Source organism: Tripterygium wilfordii, chromosome 6 (assembly GCF_013401445.1).
Source record: "Tripterygium wilfordii isolate XIE 37 chromosome 6, ASM1340144v1, whole genome shotgun sequence".
NCBI classification, from domain to species: Eukaryota; Viridiplantae; Streptophyta; class Magnoliopsida; order Celastrales; family Celastraceae; genus Tripterygium; species Tripterygium wilfordii.
In genome coordinates, this window is record NC_052237.1 from 7,656,940 (window position 1) to 7,681,626 (window position 24,687).

A 24,687-nucleotide genomic window follows, 5' to 3' on the forward strand; every position below is an offset into this window, starting at 1 on the left:
CTATCTTTGATAAAAGTAGGTTGATTACCATTGATAATTCTTGGAAGAAGCACACACCCCAGTCTTGTTTGCTAAATTTTTTGATATTATTTTGTAAGAGACATTGCATAGAATGATAGGCCTATAATCAAATGAACTTTGAAGCATATATCCTTCTTTTTAGGAATCAAAACTATATAAGTGCAGTTAAGGGAGGCATCTAAAATACATGTATCAAAGAACTGAGATACCGCTTCAAAGATTGAATCTCCAGTATTATCCCAATGCTGATGATAAAAATTCAAAGAGAATCCATCCGGCCCTGGGGAATTTGCTTGATTGATACTTTGGACGGCCTTCCATACTTCCATACTTTGAGCATTACGTCTTTCTCGTCTCTATCTTAGTCAATATCAAATCGGGCTTGAGCTATGTCATCTTGATTCTCGTAGTTTTTGTTTTCTAATTAGTCTACCAATTTCGTCTTCATAATCTCCATAGACCGACCCTTCCTTTGCTTGTTTTTAATTACCAATTTTTGCATGATAGGTCCATACTTGTTTAGATGCATCTGTACCATACTTTGCATGCATTATTGACGACCCTTTCTTGCTTTCTAATCCATTGCCTTTTTACTATCTTTCTGCATTCCTCGAACTTACCCCAAATTGATTCATATCTAAACCTTCCAGATTGTTGATCATTTTTAGCGCCTGAAAGACTCCAACTTACATAGATGCAACAATGATTAGACGTACTTGCAGGAATATGTTGGACTTCGTACCTCCCCCATTTGTCAATCCATTCGTTATTCACCAGATCTCTATCCAATCTCTCATTTACAAACTCCATCGGATCTTTCCTTTGATTACTCCATGTGAATTTATGCCCTTTAAAACCAAGGTCTTGCAACTGACAATCCTCCACCGTTGAAGTAAACTAATTCATTTGGTGTTTCATGGTCCTCTACTAGTTTTCCGATCATACCATAAACTGAAGATTCTACGGATTGAACTTCATTTGGCTCTCCTGGGGAAGAATAGTCTTTAGAGCATTCCTGAATATTTGTGGATTTAATCGTTGAATTATTACCTCCGTTAAACCTTCCGTGATTTTAGCTCCACCACAACTCCTATTACGATTCTCCATCCTCTTCACAATTTGTAGGCAATATTGATGTATTGTTAATTGCTTCTGTAAATTGGGCAACATTAGCATAATTCTTTTCCATAACTGTATTCTGAATATCTCCTTCATTTTTGAAATTTGAAACCACCTCATCAATGACCTTATTTTTCGGTAACTGATTTTTATTTTTTGAATCTCCTGGCTGACTATTCAGATCCTCATTTTTTGCCGCCTTTTGATCACCAGACATGGCCTTTCTTTGATAGTTGTTCTCCGATGTAGACCCTGAGAAATGCCTTTCCATCACTAGTGCTATCATCCAGCTTCCATATTCATTTGTTGCTCCTTGCCATGTAATTGTCCCGTCATTAGATCAGTACATCCTCCTTTCTCATGTACAATGCATCCACACTTGAAACTAAATTTTGGTAGGAATTCATATAGAAAACCTAGGGCTATGCACGGTTCGATTAATCGAACCATGAAGTTCAAACCATGACCAATCCAGAAATTATAGTTTTATATTTCTGAAATCAAAATCAGTCCAAAACCATCAAAACTGGTATAACCGATTATCCGAATAAACGGTTCATATTCGGTCCGGTTATAGTTTCCAATAGTACATAATATGCGATCTGCATTCATCAAAATCAAACTCAAAATCCATGATGTGTTTACAAATATGAACTACAATAGTCTGAAACCTGTAATATACTAATAATCAGTATGCAATATGTACACAGTAAATGCAAGTATCAAAGTCAAACTATAATATTCGATATGCATTATGCAATATATAGTTACTTGTAGTTTGTACTATTGTAAATCTACAAATGCAAACCTGCAGTAAACACAATCTACAATGCGTGTGACTGTGGTAATGGCAGAGTGAATAGAAAACAATCAATGTATCAAACATCATTAGGAATTTAGGATTTATCCTATTACAGTCATCCATGATCCAACTATCCAAGTATCAAAGTTCAAACTTTCAAATTGTATTACATTATAGTAAAGTTACAAATTAAACAAGTAAACACTAAACAACAATAGGCAGTAGTAGACTAGCATACTAGGCAACAACAGCAGTTTTCACTTCAATGCAGCACTCAGCAGTAGCAGACAAACTAGCAGTGGGCAATAGGCAATAAGCTCAAGGTAAGCAACAGTAGACAGCAGTAGTAGTAACAATTTACAAATATTAAGTAACTTTCAGTAACAATTCAAAAGAGAATAAGCTCAGAACTATAAAATTTAGATGTTAAATTATATGTCACTTTGAACTTTTAGAAACAGAGGCAATGGCAGTAGAAATACCTTCAAAATTTTGCAATGCTTCCATTTCTACAATGGCAGTGGCAAAACATTAGAACATTAGATGATTATAATTAATAGAACATTAGAATTAGTAGACAATAGTAGTTAAGAACAAACCTTTTTCTATTTACTCGCACCATTCATATAATTCAATCTCATCTTTAGTTAGTTCCTTGTAAAAGTCGAAAGGCTTGCATAGGATCCAATCATTACAACAAATAAGTGCCTCCATTGTTTTGGGTGTCAAACAAGCACGAAAAGGATTCGCAACTCGCTTCCCAGTACTAAATGTCGATTCTAAAGGCACACTTAACACCGGAACAATAAATATATCCTAGCAATCTTGGATAGGATTGGATACCTTAACTGGTTTTCTTTCCACTAATCCAACATTTTTAGGGTTCTGGGCCGCCTCTAATAAATACTTATCCACTTCATTTCTAATTGAACCCCATCTCTCTCTCTTTTTCTTCCCATAAACAACTTCAAATTTGCATCTCCCTCCTCTTCATTAACAATCCCCCCATTCTCATCATTAGCCTCCATACTTCATTGAGCAACTCTCGGAGTATCCTTTTTATAATATTCATACATGTTGAATAAGAGATTTTTCACTCTAAATACCAACCCTTCAATCATGGTAGATTCATCTTTCAAGAATTCAAATCCCCATTGGACTAGATCCATTTTGTAACGAGGATCAAGGGCCACCGCCACAATCACAACTTGGTTGACATCTTTGGTGTTACCCCAATACTTGCCAAACTTTGCTTTCATTGAAGTTGCAACCTTCTTTAAGAATTCATCATCGCTTCTCATTGCTTTATTCAATGCATCAGACATCATATAAATCTCACGAAAAGGCACAATAGTTGTCATCATTTTGTAGGAACTAAGCTTCAAGGTTGCATCATAGAATTTTTTTAAGAACTTGACAAAAATCCTAGCATAAGATCAATATGAGGCTCTATAAGGCATGAGTTTCCTCCTCACATTATTAGATTCAACTCCAACCCCTCTTCTCTTACTAGGTTGATTCTCATCATCATTATCATTACTATCAAAATAACGCATGTTGAAAATCAAGCCTTCAATTACGTATATAATGCTGATTTGTTGCCTTATTTAGTGTTCTGTATAGCTAGTGATTGAAATATATTTCTAGTATGAATGTAATTAGCATTAGTTCGTTAGTTAGTGGGATTAGTTGACTTGTTTCCCAATTCACACAATCCCGTTGATTTTCTTTCCTAGTTAGGGGAGATTGATTCTCAAGTTGTAAACTATTTATATGGCCTGTAAACAATCGTAGAGATATAGAAAAATCTTCCTTCATTCTGTGTCTTTGTTTTTCTACATGGTATCGAAGCAGGTTCAATCCTGACTCTTCTCTTCTCTCTTCGAGTTTTTCCTACCCGAATCTCGTCTTCAAATTCATGCCTAAATACGGCACTACCTACGGGATGAATACCAACTCATCCTCTCCGTCTTCTTCTACAGACATCATCATTCCTTCATCATCCTCTCATCAGATGGAAACATCTCATCTCCCTATCACTACCCATAAACTAGAAAGGCACAATTATTTGTAATGGTCTCAGTTGATACTGATGTTCATACAGGGTAAGGGGAAAGACGACTACATCACCAGGGATGCAGCGGCCCCGGAACCAACAGCCTCAACCTACAAGAAATGGATGGTAGAGAATAGTATGGTCATGACATGGCTCATCAACTCAATGACCAGAGACATTGGCGAAATTTTTTTGGCATTTGATATTGCTAAGGAAATCTGGGACACGGTTAAGGAGACGTTCTCGGATAAAGAAAATACATCAGAGGTTGTTCAGATTGAAGGAATCCTCCATGATGTACGCCAAGGCGACCTTACGGTAACTGATTATTTTAATGTCCTTACTCGACTATGGCGTCAACTTGATACTTTTGAGATTCATATTTGGAAGTGTACTACTGACAGTCTCTTGTATAAAAAGATTATCGAAGGAAAACGTGTGTCCAAGTTTTTGTTAGGTCTAAATAAGAATCTTGATGAAATTCGCGGAAGGCTCATGGGAACAAAACCCCTACCCAACCTCAGAGAGGCATGTTCTGATGTTCGTCGTGAAGAAAGTCGTAAGAAACTCATGATGAATCTCCCTCACCATATACATATGACTGAAAGTTCGGCCCTTGCAGCTCAAGGAACTCAGGTTGCTTCTTATGGCAATCGTCAGAAAAATAAAGGAGGTAGACCATGGTGTGATCATTGCAGAAAACCTGGCCATGTGAAGGAGACTTGCTGGAAGATTCATGGGAAACCAGCAGATTGGAAGTCGACACGTCAACAAATGGAGAGAGAAAGTTGTGGGAATCATGTTGCTATAGAAGAACAATCTGAAGCAAGTCCATTCAGCAAAGAACAAATGGAGATGCTGCAAAAACTTTTATCTCCTATTTCGCCAACACAATCACAACCAGACACTTCTTCTCATCATGTCATTGGCACGGGTACTCTTGCTCACAAAGGTAATTTGTTAAGTGCGCTAATAGTGGGAAAGAAACAAATAAAACCATGGATCATGGACTTAGGAGCTTCTAACCATATGACAGGAGATATCTCACATTTTATTTCTTATAGCTCACGTCCCAACAATTTAACTGTCCGTATAGCGGATGGTTCTCTATCGAAGGTTGTCGGTACAGGTTCAGTGCTTATTTCCAAGAACCTAATGCTTGACTCTGTCCTCTTGGTTCCAGACTTGGATTGTAATTTACTATCAGTTAGTAAACTCACTAAGGAAAAGAGGTGTGTTACTAAGTTTTTCCCTACTCATTGTGAATTTCAAGAATTGGATTAGGGGAGGACGATTGGCAATGCTAAAGAGTGCTCTGGACTCTACATCCTCAAGGAACGCCACTATCCACAAGAACAACCTCAAATGGCAGTTAGCGGTAGTTCTTTTTCTATTTCATGTCTAAATAACGATAATGCAATCATGTTGTGGCACTATCACCTTGGTCATCCCAATATTAGGTCTCTCAAACATTTATTTCCCTCATTATTCAAGAAAATTCCAAAATCTTTTGAGTGTGAAATCTGTCAATTGTCCAAACATGTCCGAAGTCGATTTCCAACACAATCCTACAAACCTTCTCAACCATTCTCAATGATTCATAGCGACATTTGGGGTCCATCAAAAATAAAGAATGTTACAGGTGCTAGGTGGTTTGTCTCATTTATAGATGACCATACTAGACTCACTTGGATATTCCGTATGAAAGAAAAATCAGAAACATGCCAAATATTCCAAAATTTCAAAAGTATGATTCAGACCCAATTTCACTCAAAGATCCAAATTCTGAAGTTAGATAATGCTAGGGATTATTTCAATTCCATTCTAGGAGATTACCTAGGAAAAGAAGGCATTGTCCACTTAAGTTCATGTGTTGATACTCCGCAACAAAATGGCATCGTTGAAAGAAAAAGGTTGCAAGGTCCCTGATGTTTTCAACCAATGTTCCAAAAATTTTCTGGGGGGAGGTTATCCTTACTGCAACATATCTCATCAATAGAATGCCATCTAGGGTCCTAAAATTCCAAACTCCTTGTCAAGCCCTCCTAAAATCATATCCAAACACAAGTCTCATCTCCACCATTCCACCCAAAATATTCGGTTGTTCTGTCTTCGTCCACATTCATCAGCAACATAGGAGTAAACTTGATCCCCGATCACTCAAGTGTATTTTTCTTGGGTATTCTTCAAATCAAAAAGGGTACAAGTGTTACTCACCAGTCACACAAAAATTTTACAATTCCATGGATGTCACCTTCTTTGAATCCCAACCATACTACCCCAAAATTGATATTCAGGGGGAGAATTCAACTCAGGAATATCAGTTTTGGAACCTAGAGTCATCCATCGAGCCACCCATCATCAATCCAACTTCAAAAGATCTCATTTCCTCAGAGTCTTCTAGTCAGCCTCTAACTGTCGAAAACGCAGAGTTCATTGTTGACTTGATGGATAAGGAGCAAATCCAAGAGGAGACTGAGGAAAGAGCACATTCTGAGCAAATCCATGAAGCTGAACCGGGTCCAAACCCAATTGAAATTCCAGGTAATAATATCTCTGACTTTGATAGTACTGTTGATCCTGAGTTAGAAGCAGAAATACTTAATATGCCTATAGCTGGGAGGAAAGGTGCCCGGTTATGCACTCAACATCCCATTGGAAATTTTATTTCATATGATGGGTTATCACCATTGTTTCATGCCTTTACTATTGGACTTACAGAGATACAGGTTCCTCGCAACATTCAAGAAGCTTTCAAATGTCCTAAGTGGAAAGCTGTCGTCAATGAGGAAATACAAGCACTTGTAAAGAATGATACATGGGATATTATTGAACTACCGAAAAGTAAGAATCCAGTTGGATGTAAATGGATTTTCACAATAAAGTATAAGGCAGATGGGAATGTGGACAGGTATAAGGCTCGTTTGCTTGCCAAAGGATTCACACAATCCTACGGTATCGATTATCAAGAGACCTTCGCTCCGGTTGCTAAGCTCAATACCATTCGTGTGCTTCTATCATTGGCAGTAAACCTTGACTGGTCTCTTCATCAACTTGATGTGAAAAATGCCTTCCTCAATGGTGACCTAGAGGAAGAGGTTTACATGGATATTCCTGTCGGTCTTGAGACGACATCAAATATTAACAAAGTTTGTAGACTTCGAAAAGCTTTGTATGGTCTCAAGCAATCTCCCTGTGCATGGTTCGAACGATTCACCAAGGCAATGAAAAGGTATGGATATTCTCAATGCCAATCTGACCACACCCTATTTGTGAAACACTCTCCTAAAGGGAAATTGGCGATTATTATTATGTACGTAGACGATATTATTCTGACAGGTGATCAGGAGGAGGAAATTGGGCTACTCAAACAATTCCTAGCCAAAGAATTTGAAATCAAGGATCAAGGGAATCTCAAGTATTTCCTAGAGATGGAAATTGGTCGGTCAAGGAAAGGTATAGCTGTCTCTCAGCGCAAGTACGTCCTAGATTTGTTAAATGAAACAGGAATGCTTGGATGCAAGCCCACTGAAACTCCCATGGATTCGACTGTCAAGCTAGAGGCCAATGATGGAAGTGCTCCCGCTAATAAGGAAAGATATCAACGACTCGTGGGAAAACTGATTTATCTCTCCCATACAAGGCCTGAAATTGGCTTCTCTGTCAGTGTGGTTAGCCAGTTCTTGAATTGCCCTACGGAAAAACATATGGATGTCATTTACAGAATTCTAAGATATCTCAAGATGACGCCTAGTAAGGGCTTATTTTTCTCAAGAACCACTAAGAGAAATATTGAAGTTTTTTCAGATGCAACTGGGCTGGTTCAGTGACAGATCGCAGATCTACGTCTCGTTATTACTCTTTTGTATGGGGAAACTTAGTGACTTGGAGAAGCAAGAAACAATCAGTGGTAGCTCGTAGTAGTGCAGAGGCAGAATTTCGGGCTATGGCCCAGGGCATTTGTGAGGGAATCTGGTTGAAAAAGTTGATGGAAGAATTACAAGTTCCACTTGCGCATCCTATGGAATTATATTGTGACAACCAAGCGACTCTCAGTATAGCCAAGAACCCAGTTCATCACGATCGGACAAAACATGTGGAGATAGATCGTCACTTTATCAAAGAAAAGATTGAAGGAGGAGTATTCACAATTAACTACACTCCGACAAATCGTCAAACGACTGATATTCTCACAAAAGCTCTTGCCAGATCAATCTTCGACAACCTGACTGAAAAATTAGGCATGATAAACATATACAATTCGGTTTGAGGGGGAGTGCTGACAATCAAGCCTTCAATTACGTATATAATGCTGATTTGTTGCCTTATTTAGTGTTCTGTATAGCTAGTGATTGAAATATATTTCTAGTATGAATGTAATTAGCATTAGTTCCTTAGTTAGTGGGATTAGTTGACTTGTTTCCCAATCCACACAATCCCGTTGATTTTCTTTCCTAGTTAGGGGAGATTGATTCTCAAGTTGTAAACTATTTATATGGCCTGTAAACAATCGTAGAGATATAGAAAAATCTTCCTTCATTTTGTGTCTTTGTTTTTCGACAACACACATAATCAATGGTCTCCTCCTCCAATCTCTCAAATGCCTTTGCACCTTCAACGCCTCTAACATCAGATAAATTGAATTCCACCTATTTTTACACTCTAAAGGCATAAGATCTTTACTATCAATCTTCTCCAACACCAAAAATTGTCAAAACTTTTCCAACCTAGATGGAGAAAATCTTGTATACTTACGAGCCTTGTGAATACTCTTAATTAAGCTATACATTTCACTCAACTCATCTGAAACAATTAGATTGATGATATGTGCACAACACCTCATGTGTAAAAGATTCCCTTCAAATTGTAAAGTCTTCCAACGCCTCAATTGTCTTACAACACACCTAATAGCACCATCATTAGCCGATGCATTGTCAATCATGATGGTGAACACTCTTTCTATACCCCAATCAGTCAAACACATCTCAATAAGTGTCCTAATGGCATCACATTTGTGGTTGGTAATTGAACAAAAGTTCAAAATTCTTTATGCAACTTTCAATCATCATCAATGAAATGAGCCGTTAGAGCCATGTAATTGACATTTTGAATGGAAGTCCATGTATTAGCAGTAAGAGATACTCTTTGGTTGTTGGCAGAAAGATACTTTTGAAGGCAGCCTTACAAAATAGATAAACACTCCAAACTTTCCTAGTAACATTCAAACAAGATGGTGGATCAAATCTAGGTTAAACCTCTTTCATAAATCGTCCAAACCCTATCCCTTCCACAAACTTAAATGGGAGCTCATCAATTATAACCATCTTCACACATGCTAGAGTACTCCTCTCCTTGCTAGATGAATGTTCAACTAGGTTGCCTTTGCCCTCAAATGAAAGGGTTTTTTTTTGGCTTTTGTCCTTTTCAATTGAAGAATTACGATAATAGTGAAGTAAATGAAACCTCAAGGTGGAAGTCCCATTGACTGTTGTGTTACATGCATAATCATGATTACAGTAATTGCAAACTATCCTTTTTTTCCTTCCCTTTTACCACCTTATCTCAAAATGAGCCTATACAATTGATTTTTTCTTACCAAGACGTGCAGGAGTGTCCTTACAGGCTACAACTACAACTTCTCTTTCAGTTCTTGAAACTTCTGCTTATGATGCTGTAAAATTTTTGATTATGTTTGTGAATCAATATCTTTAGTAGATAAAGTTAAAGCGGAAGGAGTTTGGAAACTAATCTCCTCCATATAGTCATTATCAAACACTACATAAAAGTATTTCAATAATCAATATTTAAGGAAAAATTATCATGACAATACCCTAACAATGGTGAAAAACTGAGTCTGAAACCAGTAGTCCAGTAATTGTAAGTTTTAAGTTGTAAGTTCACTAAGTTGTAACAAATTATGATACAGAACATCAAAATGACAAACCAAAAAGACAAAAACCACAAACCAGTAGCCCAAACCCTAACATCATTACATAAATTGAATTAAGATACAAGACTAGAACACATCCAAATGTTACATGGCACAAACCACAAAATATGTTACAGGATAGAAACCACAAAATATGTTAGACGGACAAAAGCACAAATAGATGATATCATGATAAGAAATTAAAAAACCTAACAACATCCCTAATGGATTCAGAACAAAATCACAGAATAATTAGATGAACTACGAAGTGCGAACAAGATGAACTGATGAAACCTACCTGTTTGTAGATGCGTGGAGATTGGAGAGTAGCAACGGCGGCGACACACGATGGACAGAGAAAGAAACTATTAAGGTAGAAGTCAAAAACTAGAAGTGGCGATAGCGATAAGGAGTTAGGTTTTTTCACTTTCAGTCTGATACTCTAATTTCTCGTATACAATCTCTAGGTCACGATTTAGTGAATTGATTTTCAATCTTTAAGATGTCAACCATTGATTGAGTCAATATCAGTCATTGGATTGATATATGTATATTATATATTTTCAATCTGTAAGATATCAGTCGGTCTGGTTAACCAGTGTTTCAAAAGTGTTAAACCACTATTGGACTACTACATTATAATTAGTTTCGATTTTTATGACCGTTTGACCAATTTTGGTAAACAATCCAATCTAGATCGGATCGACCGGTCCGTTTTCCTTTATGTTCGGGTTGTGGTTTCATTTGACCAGCCCTAAGAAAACCTACTATGATAGCTCTGGTTGGCAACTCAACTCGTTTCACCTAGGCAGTGATTGAAACAACAATAACCTTACCTTAATCCTTAAGTATGGACCCCATCCCGTACCATCCTGTTGGGTATCCACCTCAATGCATTCTGCTATGAAATTTCAATCAAACGCCCTACTTTCTCCATCATTGCTGCGATGGACATGTTGTGAATCTGAACCTAAATTAATTTAGTGTCGAAAGTAATCTCCCATAATGGAATATTGATTTGTATTTCCTTATGAACAAGTAGGTGTCTATCAAACATCCATGGTCTCCCCTCAAGTACCTTCATCTGATCTCTATCATTGGCAAATACAATCGCATATAGATTCTCTCTAAGCTCTTGGAAATTCGGATGTTAGTTTACCCTTCAAATGTCCTTCGTCGTATTCGATAACACTTCCTTTGAAGTATCCCTTTCATGGTGCAATCTCCCAAGTAAACTGCATCTAATTTTGTTTGAAGAGAACTCTAGATCTTCATTGCTAAGATTAACTCCTTGCCCTTCAATGCTAGTGAGGTTGAGATGTTGCCATCTCTTTGTGTGATCTTCCATAGGTTGATCCACAGATTCAGCTTCTCTATATAAATACACAAAAGATTGAAGCTTTTATGTATCAAATATATTTTTGTTAGTATAAAATACACAAAGAAAATAGGACCATTTTCTTGAGAGAAAAGACCAATGATCAAACCTTGGATCCACTACTCAAGTAACCTAAAATAGATAATTTCTAAATCTGACGAAAATGTATTTTTAACTACTTCTCTATTTTTATTCTCTAAAATAGGGAAAAACATATGTTTAGGGAAAAATATATGTTTAAATAATGTGATGTGGATACATGAAGTTATTATCGTATAGTGGTTGCCAAAATTCTCTCTCCTAAATTCTCTCAACCTCCCAAATACAACTTTTTTTTTTATCCTCCTCCTCCCCCACCCAATTCCAACCCCACCTCCACCTCCACCTCCACCTTCATACCTATTCTACCTCCACCTTTTTATTTTCAATGTGCTTTTCCTTCCACATTTGAAGGTTCCCCCTCATATCTGATGTTTTTCCCTACCGATCAGGTGGTTTGGCCCCTCTCTCATTCAAATCTGGTTTTCTTGGGCGACAATGAGGTTTTATCTGGCGACGACGATATTCGTCTTTTGGCCACTCTGATCAAGGTTGTGAAGGATATGCTCAAGGTTGCAGCACATGCTCCATTCTTTGGCAAGGTTTTAAGGTAGTCCCTCATCGTGCTTTTGCTGCTCCAAGGCCCCTGCTTGCCTCTTCAAACGAGTTTTTTTTATATCTATTTTAGCCTGTTTGTGGCATCTACTATTGTTTTAGGTAAATCCTTTACTCTAGATTTAGGAGTGCCTTTAGAGCAACTCCAATATGATACACTCTCAAGTTCTCCATCTTCCCTTGGTATTTGTAGATCACCAAATTCTCTAGATATCATCCTACAATGGTACACAATTAGAAGTACTTCAAATACAACTACTATTTTAACTATATTTCCCTCTCCTTTCTATTTTAGTCTATCTCTCAATTTACAATTGCAAGATTTAACCACCTCATTTATGGCAAGTGTAGTTGCTTTAACCACCACATTTATTCTTTTGTAAAATTGAATGAGTAATTTCTACTATTGCTTGTTATACAATGCGTTTATGTGTAGTGAAGCTATCCTCTTGATTACACAACTTCTTTTGTAAATTGTTAAAAAAATATTTTGCATCTTTCTCTGTCGTGAGATTTTTGTACATTTCGTTTATGTGATGCTTGGATTTTACTGGGGTTGTTGGTAATCTATTGTTGGTTGGGTTTGCTGGTGTGTATGGGTTTCGATGTTATGTTCCTACTTGTTGGGGCTACATGTAATTTCTTCACTTCCAACCATCAACAAAATTACATGATTTGGTTTTGAATCTGGAGGTATCACACATTCATCCAAACTTGTGAACGTTTCAATCCGACTTCACATTCAATATTAGGTCCGAGCCTTTGGCCCCCATAAATACATTTCATGGAGCAATATCTCAACATAGAAGAACAATAACTAGAAGAGATAGCCATGGTGCAGTAGGTTGTTGAAGAATTGGAGGAGCCCAAGCCTCCAATAGTATGTAAACGTACATTCATTAATCGGAATCGTGCAAAAGCACATGACGATTTGGTAAAGAAATACTTTGCAATTGATTGTATCTTCTCACTACGCATGTTTTGTCCCAAGTTTCGAATGTAGAGAGAGGTTGTTTTATAAGATCTGACTTGACTTAGAAGATAGTGAACCATATTTCATATTGAAATATGATTGTGTGGGGAGGCCTGGTTTCTCATCAATACAGAAGATGACAGCTGCATTACAAGTTCTTGCTTATGGTAGTCCTATCAATTGGGAAGATGATGCTCTTAAGATCGCACAAACGGCTGCGACGAATACAGTTCATTTAGTTTGTGAATCCATCGTTAGCAAAGGTAAACTCACCCTTATTCCCTCACATGTAGTTTCAAATCTAATAAAGTGAGAAGTATATGAAGGAAATCAGACAAAAGTATTATGTCCATACCTTGACGAAGTGATGATGAAAATGGCGATGAAAGAAACAAAAAAATGTGAAAAAGGAAGAGGGATGGAAATGCACGTATGAAGAGGATAAAAAAAATTATTTAGAATTTGTTGCACACGTGTCTCATTTTTATTGGTATTGCGGGTCCAAATAATATACAGTATAGGCGTTGGATATCTCAAGTCTATAAAAAGTTTCAACTTAAACACAAGAGCCGTTTTCTCCCATTGTGGTGAAGTAGCACTACAAAGTGGTATATTAGCTTCTTCATATTTCTATTTTCATGAGCCCATTGTGAATGCTCTTATCTTGTAATGTTTTCGAGAAGTTTCCTCCTCTATATATTGTGGTGTGATATTTTAAATTTTAATACAAGTTTGCTTTATTCTCAAAAAAAAAAAAAAAAAAAAGAAAATTATTCAAAAATATTTTGTGCTAAAAGCCTAAAAGCACCTACAACAGATTACCTTAATAGATTCCCTAAAATACAGATAAAATGTCACTTTTCCTATTTTACAGATTTCATATCCAATCAACACTGCATAACATTTCATTCTCTTTCTTTTATTTATTCTATTAATATAAATGACTTCTTTTTAAAATAATAATAATTATTTTTAATTAAAGTTATTAATTATATTTGATATTAATTAATTATTTTTATTTAAAATAATAAATTAAAGTTATTAAAAATTGAAGAAGATTAAATTTTTTTTGGCAAGAGAAGAGTAAGGAGAGATGAGAGAGAAAAAGTGAGGAGCGAGAAAGAGAGAGAAAGGGGATTGAGAGAAAAAAGATAGGAGAGAGAAGGGGGGAGATAGAGAATAGTGAGGAGAGACTAGAGAAGGTAGAATACAGTAATATAATGTATTATTTTATATTTAGGGAAGTGAATAGTGATGTATTTAGCTATAGGGAATTATTGTTTATGTTCTGTAAAATAGAAACCTCTAGGTATCTGATCTGATGTCGAGCTCGATTTTGAATTTTTGATAAGTTCAATTTTGATAAGTTCTCTATAATGATTGTCTATTTTATAAACAGATTCATTAGGTAATTTAATCTGATGTGGATGGCAAATGAGCCATTGGTTGAGTGGCAATGACTTTGCATGTCCCTGACTGAGGTCATGGGTTCTAGTCTCACCTCCTCCGAATATTTACAAGGAGGTGTGTGAGCTTCGTCTGCCCCTACATGGGCTTGATTTGTGCTTGTGCCTCTTACGTGGGGCCTGTTAACATCTGTACTTTCATAGATATTTACAAGGAGGTGTGTGAGCTTCGTCTGCCCCTTACGTGGGGCCTGTTAACATCTGTACTTTCATAGATATTTACAAGGAGGTGTGTGAGCTTCGTCTGCCCCTACATGGGCTTGATTTGTGCTTGTGCCTCTTACGTGGGGCCTGTTAACATCTGTACTTTCATAGGTCAGATCTTTCATAGGCTTGATCTGGTGAAAAAAAAAAATCTGATGTGGATGTAAAGGTGGATGCGGTTAAAACCCTTTCTTTTCTTCATTTTATATTAAAAAAAAATTATCTCTGCATCGGCAGTAGTGTGACAAGGAAGCCATATCCCATGAGTCAGACTTTGCTGATGACATCGAAACCCCAAGACGCAAAGATATGACGAGCATTAGAAGACTGAAGACGACTAACAAAATAGCTTTCACCTCGATTTATTCATCAGTGGGTTGGGGTTGATAGAAACCTTGATAATGATCCCCTCTTGTTGTCAGCCGAATAACAAAGATTCCCACCAATCTTGTATTCCGCTCTATTATTCGTCCTAGCGCTTGATCTTCCTGAAAGAAGCTTCTTTTCTTTTTTTTCCACTTTTGTTTCGAAAGGTGTGTGAAGTGTCAAGAGAAATGGAAGGAAGAGTGAAATTAGACAAATGGGGTTATGAGGTTAATACCTGTTCTGATGAATGCATCGCTGCCATCAACGACTATTATCACCAGGTTTTGCTTTCTTTCAATTTCAATTCAAGTTGTTTACTTTTTCTTCTTTACTTGTATTGATTGCGATTGAAAGTGCAATTATGGATTGGGGTTTGATTGCTTCGTGTTGATTACTTAGGTGCTTAGTTATGGGAGAAAGAGAAGTGTGATTTTGGAAGCACCAAAACATGACAAGGATTGTGTTTTGGCCCACATCTTGGCGGCTCATTTTCTCTGCTCAGCTGATCCTTCTCAATCTGCACTTCATATCCAGGCTGCCAAGTCTCGATTGGTAAGCTTTTCATTCTGTAATGTAACTTGAGAAGATGTTATTATAGTGCCTGCTTGAACTGAGATTTTGCTGTAAAACAGAGAGAGGCCACCTCGTATGAGAAAGCTATTTTTGATGTTCTCGGTTATTGTATGTCCGATAATAGAGATGATGATGTGGCTTTGGAGTTACACTTTAAGGTGAGTTAGCCTTTAATTGAACCCTCCTGGCAAGTCATCATGTTGATTGTAGAACATAATCTATGTAATGCTGTTGGGTGTCAATTTTTTTCATTGGAAGCTTGAAGAAAAGATGGTACTAGATTTGGATATCTAACATGGATTGGGTTTTATTCTATTCATTTTGCAGAGAATTTCTTTGTAGGGTTCCATAGTATTATGTTCCTCTTCGTGGTGCAAACTCGACAGAAATTTTTTTTGCATGCATATAGAAAAAAACTATTCAATTGAACAATGATCGAGTCTGTTGTTGTAATCTTCATCTTTGATTTCCTCAAGTATTTCAAGTTTGTGTATATGCCATTCAACTTATCCAGTGCCTATATATTGAGCAGCTCCTGAGAGAATTCCCAAGAGATCTTGTTTCTGTGAAGAGGGCACAGGTGTTGTGTTTCTACATGGCTAGGCCTGATCTTTCTCTCAATCTTGTCCAGCAGGTTCTTCTCTAGCCATACAATGCTTCTCAGCTTAATTTGACTTCATGATTATTATTTTGTTTGTCTTATGCTTGGTACTTCTTGGACACTGGCTACAATTACTTCTGCTAGGCAGTAATTTGCCATCACCTTGGCCCGTTTAATGCGTAATCAAGCCAATCTTTGAAGGAAAAAGTAAGAACACTCTTTGCCTATGTGCATTTTTATGCCAGCTTAGGAGAACTTAGTTGTAATTTAAGTATTCTTAAAATATATTGCTTAAGAGTTAAAGTTAACCTAGTCCTAGCACTAGAGTTGCTTCATCGCAACCCAGGTGTCATAAGTTTCAAAGCACGGAGATAGCCTCTCTGCAATGGGCTAAGGGCCAATTACAGTGCCAGATTGAAGAATTTTGCTACAAGGGCAAACTCATGATGCAATTTAACCTTGATATGGTTTTAAGAACCAATGAATCAAGAAAATCAGAGGAAAGAAGTGTAAAAAATTTAATGGCATTAGTTGAACCTCTTGTTCTTACTTGAGCCCTGGGAGCACTTGACCCAGTGAAAGTACGCTAGGGTTACAGTAATGACCTTGGGGACAGGCGTCAGAAAGTGAAATTGAACAAGTCAGCATGTTTGGAATATGGGTCACATGTCCCAGAGTAGGCCTATCATTTTTTATTTTCTCATTAACTTGTGTGGGCTTTATGTTTATATTGGTGACGGTATCAGTTGCCTTAACTATTCCTTTCTGGTTTTGATAGGTTATACCCCATAACGAACAAGAAGAATACATATATGGAATGCTTGCTTTTCCATTGCTAGAGCTGAGTCAGATGGCAGATGCCAAAGAAGCTGCAACGAAAGGACTTAACATCAACAAGCAAGATTGCTGGTCACAGCATGCTGTGAGTTGTATGCGTTTTGTTCTGTTTTAATTAGCGTTTAGACATATTTGTTTCTCCAAAATACATTTTGTCTGCATTGTGACACCAGATTATATGACGGGAAAAGGTTTTCAGATAATTAATTAAGCTGGGCATGAGTCTGAACCATTCATGTGGAATTGGTTTAATATGCATGAATGGTCCAGATCAGTTCACAATAGAAAATAAGTAATACAGGTACATGATCTGAGTGGATGGACCAAAAAACAGCGTTTCTCTGGGCTTTATATATATCTCTTTACAATATAAATTATTCTTTTAAGAATGCAGGATTTTTCTTATGTTCAATTCTCTGTTTGATATTCATAGTGTGTAGCGTCTTATGCAGATATGTCATGTTCTTCAGTATGAGTGTCATTTCAAAGAAGCAGTAGAGTTCATGGAAAAATGCTCGTCTTCATGGGGTTCCTGCTCATCTTTTATGTGCGTGAGAATTTTGATTACATTTCATATGAATTTTACTTTACCATAGGTTCCTAATTGAATTCAGTCTTCAGGAAAACGCACAATTGGTGGCATATAGCTCTATGTTATTTGGAAGGCCATTCTCCAATAGAAAAAGTTGTCGAGGTTTATGACCAGTGTATATGGAAGGAGTTAGAAAGATATGATGCTGTTTCTCCTGAGGTATCTGTTTTGATAATCTCTTCTGCATGATCCTGATTTTTGTATTTGGTTATTGTGTTAAGACTTTTGGTGGGTTCAGGTTTACTTGAATGCTCTGGGCTTGTTGCTGCGTGTGTATGTTCGTGGTGAACTTAGAATCTTTGGCAACCGTATGAAGGTCCTATCAGATTGTGTGTCGGATCAGGTGAACGATACATCCTTACGATTTATATTTGTGACCACTTAGATTAATCTCCTTTTAGAAATGAAATTATTCGCGGTGTGCAATTTAGAGGTATATGGAACATTTTCTAAAATCGTGTTTAACTTCATTACTGTGATCATTGTGTTCTGTAAAAAATACAATTAGATATGAAATATTTTTTTCCCGTTTCTTATTCGTGTGTGCGACTGTGCGTATATGTGGGGTTGGGAGGAAGGGGGATGTAAAGTTAAGGTTTATGTATTTCCATATAGGCAACATTTGTGGACTGAGACTGCTTTGTCACCCGATATTAAAAAGGTCACTCTGCAATAATCATGCGGAACTGTAGACTACTAAACGGAGCTCTTTTACTGCAAACTCCATTTCCTTTTTAACATGTAATACTGCCTCTCAGTTACCAAATATTCTGATTAATATGGAACCACGATTTCTGCATATTTAATATCTTACAAAAATCTTTAAGCAAGTTGGAAAAGAAAAAAATGGATGTCCCAACTAGTGACCGAGTATGTTAAGGCATTGTAGGCACTTCATTCAGCAATTCTCTTTTGTCTGGCATGCTTAGCAGGTACCATCTAGCATCTTTGTTGCTTATTAGATCTAACATTATCTAATAGCTTTATATTTGCAATGCAATGTTTAGGTTAACTGGTATTTAGAGTGGCATCTTGATGTGTTGATATTGTGGGCTTTAGCTTTTTCTGGAGAGCATTCAAAAGCAGAAGAATTACTCAAGGGCTTGAAAAGGAAGTTAGTACATCTTCTGCTCTCCTGTTTACACATTGTTAAACTGAAATTCATTTAACAATTCAAGTAATGATTTATAGCAACCTTTTTATCTTTTTTTGTAGATTTTCTGCAATGAACAAGAAGCAGCAACAAGTTATGCAAAAAGGAATCTTGGTTTGTTCTAATTGCTGCTCTCTTCAATTATAATGAAGTCTCCCTTCCTTTGTTCATTCTCTTCTCTATGGCCACATTATAAGCATGGCAGTAAAATAGCTATTTAAATCATAAAATCGTAAGATTTTACGATTTTAGGTAACTAAAAGTAGGAAAATCGAGCTGAAATCGTAAGTGGGTTGAAATCGTGCAAACCAGGTAGTAAAATCATACAAAATCATTTTGCTCGATTTTTACGATGTTGAAAAATGGGCATTTGTGACTGGAAGATCTGGTGAAGCTCCACCTCCTCTCCTTCGACTCCACCGATGCTTGGTTCGGCTGCTTCTTGTAGCCAAAAAAAACACCGGAGAAAACCCTTCTCTCATAGTCCATAACTATGAACGTGAAATTTGGAGCTGTAGACTACAAAAAGAAAATACGAAAATGAAAGGAAAGGAAAGGGAGAATGACAAGATGTTCCATCACCATCAAGCCTTCTCCACCTCTGTGCCATCTCTTAATGTTCGTTCTTCTTCTTCTGCGAACTGTATTGAGAGTTTTGTTTTAGTGCAGAAGCCAGAAGGTCGAAGAAGCTTTATTTGTGTGACAAGTGTCCAAGTTGAAGTCAATAAATCAGTCTTAGTCATTTATTCGTGTGACAAGCTTTATTCTTGTAGCACTTGTATATTGTATTTTCATTATATTAGTGATAATTATACTTAATTTTACAAAATACATAAAATCTTACGATTTTACGATATCGATTTTACACCCTTTTCCGATTTTAGGTGAAATCCCGTTTTGACTGCCTTGATTATAAGCTACCCTTTTACTCTTGTCATAGAGTACCTTCAACAAACTCTTTTTTCATAGGAGCTGAATCAATTATAATATTGATATTAACTTCTCTACGAATTTCTTTCATAGAAAAGGTTTGATAAATTAACTTAAAGGTATTGTGTCTTGTCGATTCTGGTTAGAGTTAGCATGTTTGACCCTTCGCGTTAGCCCCATTTCATTATTGGTGAGGTTGTTTGTGCTCAAACATAAACTACTGACTATGTTGGAACTTGTTTCTCGCGAGATTCTTTTCATGTTACTATCAAATTATTTGAGGATGGGTTATGTTTGCAATTCTTTATTTACGTTTGTTGTTTTACTTCCTTTGTTTGGGTCTGTTCTTAGCTGGCAGAAGCGTTATTTGAGTACGGGAGTGGTAATGACGAAAAAGCTTTGGAATTGCTTGGTCCAGATTTTGAATGCAATGGCTGTAAGGTAATGGATCAAGAACTCATATGACTGTATTATGTGTTGCTATTCAGAATTTTCAAGTCTAAAACTCTGCAACTTCTTTATGCTAGATAATTGGGGTATCCGATGAACAACTTGATGTATTCAAGGAAGTCTTCTACTGTATATTACTGAATACTGGACAGGCTACCAAAGGTATTGGGAAAAAAAAGTCTCATCTTTTGTCGCAATATGCGTGTCTTCTTTATCTAACAATGTGTTTGAATCGTAGCAATCGAAGTTATTGAGAAGCATATCACCACGAGGGAAGGCAACCCTTTCTTGTGGCGACTGATGGTACAGCTCTTTCATTTACACATGAGTTTTTGTTCATATTTACATTTAAATGAGCATCCCTCTTTGCCTCTTTGGTTCAGGAGAGAGGCTACAATATGGCGAGTAGGGAACAGGAAGCTACAAGTGCTGGTGAGAAGGCCAGAGCACTAGAAGCTGCATATTTCTAGTTGGCTTATACAACCCTGGCTTAGACACAATAAATTTCTCGTCAACCGGGTATGCAATTAGTAGAGGTTGAATTTCCGTTCAACCCGTATTTCCTAACCTGAGACTCAACCCGTATTTCCTAACCTTCTCAGGTTAAGTCAGTCAGTCCATGTATTTCCTTGTATGCATTTTGTATGTTCTTATATGTTATGGATTTGTATTTATATGTATCAATATATATCTGGTGTGTATAACACTCTGCTGGAGCGGGTTATGTGATCTTGGTTGTCATAGGAGACAAAAAGATTCAAACTCTTGAGGGCATTTTGACCTTTGTTCATCTCTCTTTTGTTCTGTTGTTATCTATATATTTCAAGTAGGCTTCCGTTGATTGGGGACAAGACAAAGGAGCTCCTTGCATCAAAACCATTTTGTGACTTCACAGTTTCTTCCACGCCAGACAATTATCACGACATGTAGGGACCAGGTACATGGAGACTGAGAGAGACTCAAAAGACTTTAAGAGTCGAGTCGCGTCCCTGTCAGTAATAAAATCGAGCTATCATGGATGGAAGCCTTTTTTTTTCTCAAAAGGACCAACTAGGGTCTTTTTTTGGATCAGAACCAGGTTGAATGCACTACTTGTGTTGGTAGATGGTAAATTGAGTGAAGTCCTTGTGAGTATGTGCACTTGCCAAACCAAAAACAAAAAATGTCCTCTCGTTAGTATAGAGAGAGCGAAAATGATAAACATCTCAATTGTGGGTATCTTAATTAGAACATCTATAATGGGAGCTCTTTTGCCCACACTCCATATTTCTCAAAATTAGTGTGTTTTTTTGATAATATTAAGTGCTCACCTAAAATGATAAACAATCTCAAACACTACAAATCGTTCATATTTTTTTTTGAAACAGGGATTTGGAAAGGGGGTAGGATTCGAATCCACGACCTAATGGGTGGGTAATCCCTTATACGCAATGTAATTGTCGTTCAATCAACTGCTCACTTGCAAATCCTTCACATTCACTCTCTTCCAATGTTGGTGTTGGGTCCATTGAGGGAGGAGATAGAAAAAGTGAGGAGGATGTTGCAATGTATTGAGTGCTTGATAAACTTATTTTCAAAAGCCCATTGGAGGTACTCTTATCCCAATTGCTAAGTTGAACACGGATTATTCAAGAAAATTCGTGAACTCTACATGTCCTATATGATACACATGAAATCATTTTTTTTTTATGAACTGATGCACATAAAATCATATACATATAATTCAAGAATTGAGATATCAATTGTTTGGATTCCTATCACTGTAAAGATGGGGGGATTTCATGAAAGATTGGAGTGACTTTTTCCTCAAAAGGACCAAGTTTCAACTTTCAAGTAGGTCTTGTGGATAATATGATCGGTTTAAAAAGACAAATCCACATGTAATGGAACATAATGTGGTGATGATACATTGGCTATATGTACAATAATATTATTACATTTTTAGTTCCTCGTGATAGTAAAAGTTAAAAAAAAAAAATAACAGTAAAAGTGTAAAACATTGTGCAAAGCAAAGAAATCTAATTTACATTCTATCAAAGGCAACTGACAGACTACTGACTCAAAGTCAACCCACATGTGCACGTGAGCCCCACATCGACCCCATCAATGATCAAACATTTGCCACGTCACCACCCAAATTCGAAATCGTCCCCCGCAACCCTCGGGTTCGGCCCCGGATCCGCCTAAGCTCCTCCACCACCTCCTTGGAGTGTGGCCGGTCGTCCTTCTCCGCCGCCACGCACCGGAAAGCCAATTCAGCCACCGCTTCCACTACCTCTATGGAGTCCTCCAAAACTGGGTCCACGACCTGATGGAGCAGACCCATCTGGATCTTGGTTACCACCAGATCCGCCAAGGCTATGTTACTCTTGTCCCGATTCTGATCCACTGCTTTGAGTCCCGTTATCAGCTCCAGCAACACGACTCCGAAACTGTACACGTCACTCTTCTCCGTCAACCGGAACGAACTATGATAGTCCGGATCCAAATACCCGGGCGTACCCTGAGGTCCGGTCCAAACGAACCCAGACGTTTCGGGGAAAACCAGTAGTCTTGAAAGCCCGAAATCCCCAACCTTCACTCTCATATCTTTCTCAACAAAAATGTTCGATGACGTAATGTCTCTGTGGACTATCGGTGGTTTCACGGCGAAATGCAAGTACTCTACAGCTAAGGCAATTTGAAAAGCAATGTCGAACCTCACTTGCCATGTTAAAGACCCTTTACGGTATACGCTCTTTGGGCCGTGGAGATGGTCTGCGAGTGTGCCATTAGGGACGTAATCGTACACCAGAAGCAGCCCTCTCGCGTCGCTGCAATACCCATGAAGTCTAACCAGATTCTGGTGATTAATTGAAGACAAAATCAAGATTTCGTTGCAGAATGACTTGGCGGAGAAGGCTCTGCCATTGGCGGTGGCGGCATGCTTGTTCGTGTGGAGGTACTTCACTGCAACAATTCGACCGTCTGTGAGCTGACCCAGGTAAACGGACCCGAATCCGCCATCACCCAATTTGCGTTTCGGGTCAAATTTATTGGTGGAGGCTTCAAGCTCCTCGTAGGTGAATACGGGAGGTAGAAGACTCGCAGAGCGGTGACGGCGCAGAAAGACGGTGGTGGGATCCTCTTCTATCGCCAATGAATTTACACGTCTGGATCGGAAAATTGTAGCACCCACAGCAACTGCAATCAACAAACACGCCAACGCAAAGATTGTGCATAGAATCGCTACTAGATTGGGATTCTCTTCGCGAATCCATGGAGGGGAAAACCTGGACTTGGACGGGAAACAAATAAATTGCTTACTTGGGTCAGTATCATTGAATCCACAAACACCATTCTTGACCTGGCAATCTCTGCAGCTGGAGAAGTAGGAGTCTTGAGCCACATCAAACTCCACTTCAATGCCGCGTCTCAAGTACTCGTCAAGGTATCCAACAACATCGCTCTGGCATCCTTGTGGCGAGAGAGGGCTGTGAGTGATTCCACAGCCGTGGATGAGGCGAAGAGGGTCCTTTATTAGCTTGCAATCCCAAGGACAATGACTGCAATTAGGGAGCTTGAGAGGGGAACAGGCGCGGAGAACAGAGATTCGAGAGCAGGAAGAATCAGAGACTCGAAATGGGGAGGCAGAGAAATTGATAGATCGACTGGGAATGGAGAGGAAATGAAGAGAAGAACAATTATCGAGAGATGTGATAGCTCCAATGGTTGTCGGTGAGGGTTGGGGAGAGAGGAGGAGAGTGGAGGAGTTGGGGTCGTAGCTACGAAGAGTAAAAGAGAGGTTGGCAATGGAGATAGTGGAGTAAGGTGTTGAGCATTTGAGGTGGAAAGCAGGGTGACCACAACCTGGTGAAGAAGAGAAAGGAAAAGGAGGAGTGGACTTGAATGGAGGGCATGAAGAAGAAGAAGAAGAAGATATAGAGTGACAGGAGTGAGCAGATACTGAAGCAGCATCAGAAAGTAATAGAAAAATAAAACCCAGAAGTGGTAGTGGAGGCATGGAGGATTTTTTGAGTGAGGGGAGAGTTGTTGATAATGTTGTTGACGCTAGAGTCATCAAAAGAAGCAAGGACGAGAGAGATCTGAGAAAAAGATTTGTGCCATGGCTTGGCTTTGCTTCGCTGCTGCCTAGGTTCTTGGGGTAGTTGCAGAGAAAGAGGAATGGAGTTCCTGCTGCCTAGGTTATTGGGATAGGTGCAGAGAAAGAGGAATGGAGTTGTGTGCGTGGGCACGTGAAGTGATGTGAAGACAAATTTTATTCGAGAAGGGTGGGGCCGTTTTGCCAAAGGACTCTCCACCCAGGGCCAGGTTGTGGCAGTGGAACTCGAGCCCTTCATTTCTTTTTTCAAATTTACTTTATTTTGCTTTACACAACTTAAAATTTTAAATAGAATTACGGTCCCCGTCTCCGAGTCTATATAGACTATGTTATAAAAATCAACCCAGAAAAGGTTTAACCGGTTCAGCCGTAGATTTAATGGTAAATTATATTTTAAATATGATTATTTTATGATGATATTTAGAAATAATTACCGATAAATCTCTAATGCAAGGTTTGTAGACTACTACGAACATCATTA

The 24,687-nt window shown here is 38.0% G+C and overlaps 2 protein-coding genes across 2 annotated transcripts; one reads left to right on the forward strand and one right to left on the reverse strand.

The window, feature by feature from the left end:
* Positions 1-14,859: 14,859 nt before the first annotated feature.
* On the forward strand, positions 14,860-20,955 carry LOC120000986 (tetratricopeptide repeat protein 38). Its single transcript, XM_038849184.1, has 14 exons — positions 14,860-15,249; positions 15,368-15,520; positions 15,601-15,699; positions 16,074-16,175; positions 16,921-17,064; positions 17,432-17,526; positions 17,601-17,730; positions 17,810-17,914; positions 18,579-18,685; positions 18,787-18,838; positions 20,006-20,095; positions 20,182-20,266; positions 20,343-20,407; positions 20,488-20,955. Exons 1-14 carry the CDS (start codon positions 15,157-15,159, stop codon positions 20,572-20,574), a joined length of 1,407 nt encoding a protein of 468 aa, XP_038705112.1. The 5' UTR covers positions 14,860-15,156; the 3' UTR covers positions 20,575-20,955.
* Positions 20,956-21,956: 1,001 nt separating this feature from the next.
* Positions 21,957-24,512, reverse strand: LOC119999553 (LEAF RUST 10 DISEASE-RESISTANCE LOCUS RECEPTOR-LIKE PROTEIN KINASE-like 1.5). The gene has a single exon (XM_038847173.1). It carries the CDS (start codon positions 24,162-24,164, stop codon positions 22,215-22,217), a length of 1,950 nt encoding a protein of 649 aa, XP_038703101.1. The 5' UTR covers positions 24,165-24,512; the 3' UTR covers positions 21,957-22,214.
* Positions 24,513-24,687: the final 175 nt, after the last annotated feature.

Bases quoted from the DNA above. Each gene is read 5' to 3' on its own strand.
- LOC120000986 (XM_038849184.1), top strand. From the start codon at position 15,157: ATGGAAGGAAGAGTGAAATTAGACAAATGGGGTTATGAGGTTAATACC. The intron at 15,521-15,600 runs GTAAGCTTTTCA...GCTGTAAAACAG, and splicing joins AGGCTGCCAAGTCTCGATTG to AGAGAGGCCACCTCGTATGA. The intron at 16,176-16,920 runs GTTCTTCTCTAG...TGGTTTTGATAG, and splicing joins CTCTCAATCTTGTCCAGCAG to GTTATACCCCATAACGAACA.
- LOC119999553 (XM_038847173.1), bottom strand. From the start codon at position 24,164: ATGACTCTAGCGTCAACAACATTATCAACAACTCTCCCCTCACTCAAA.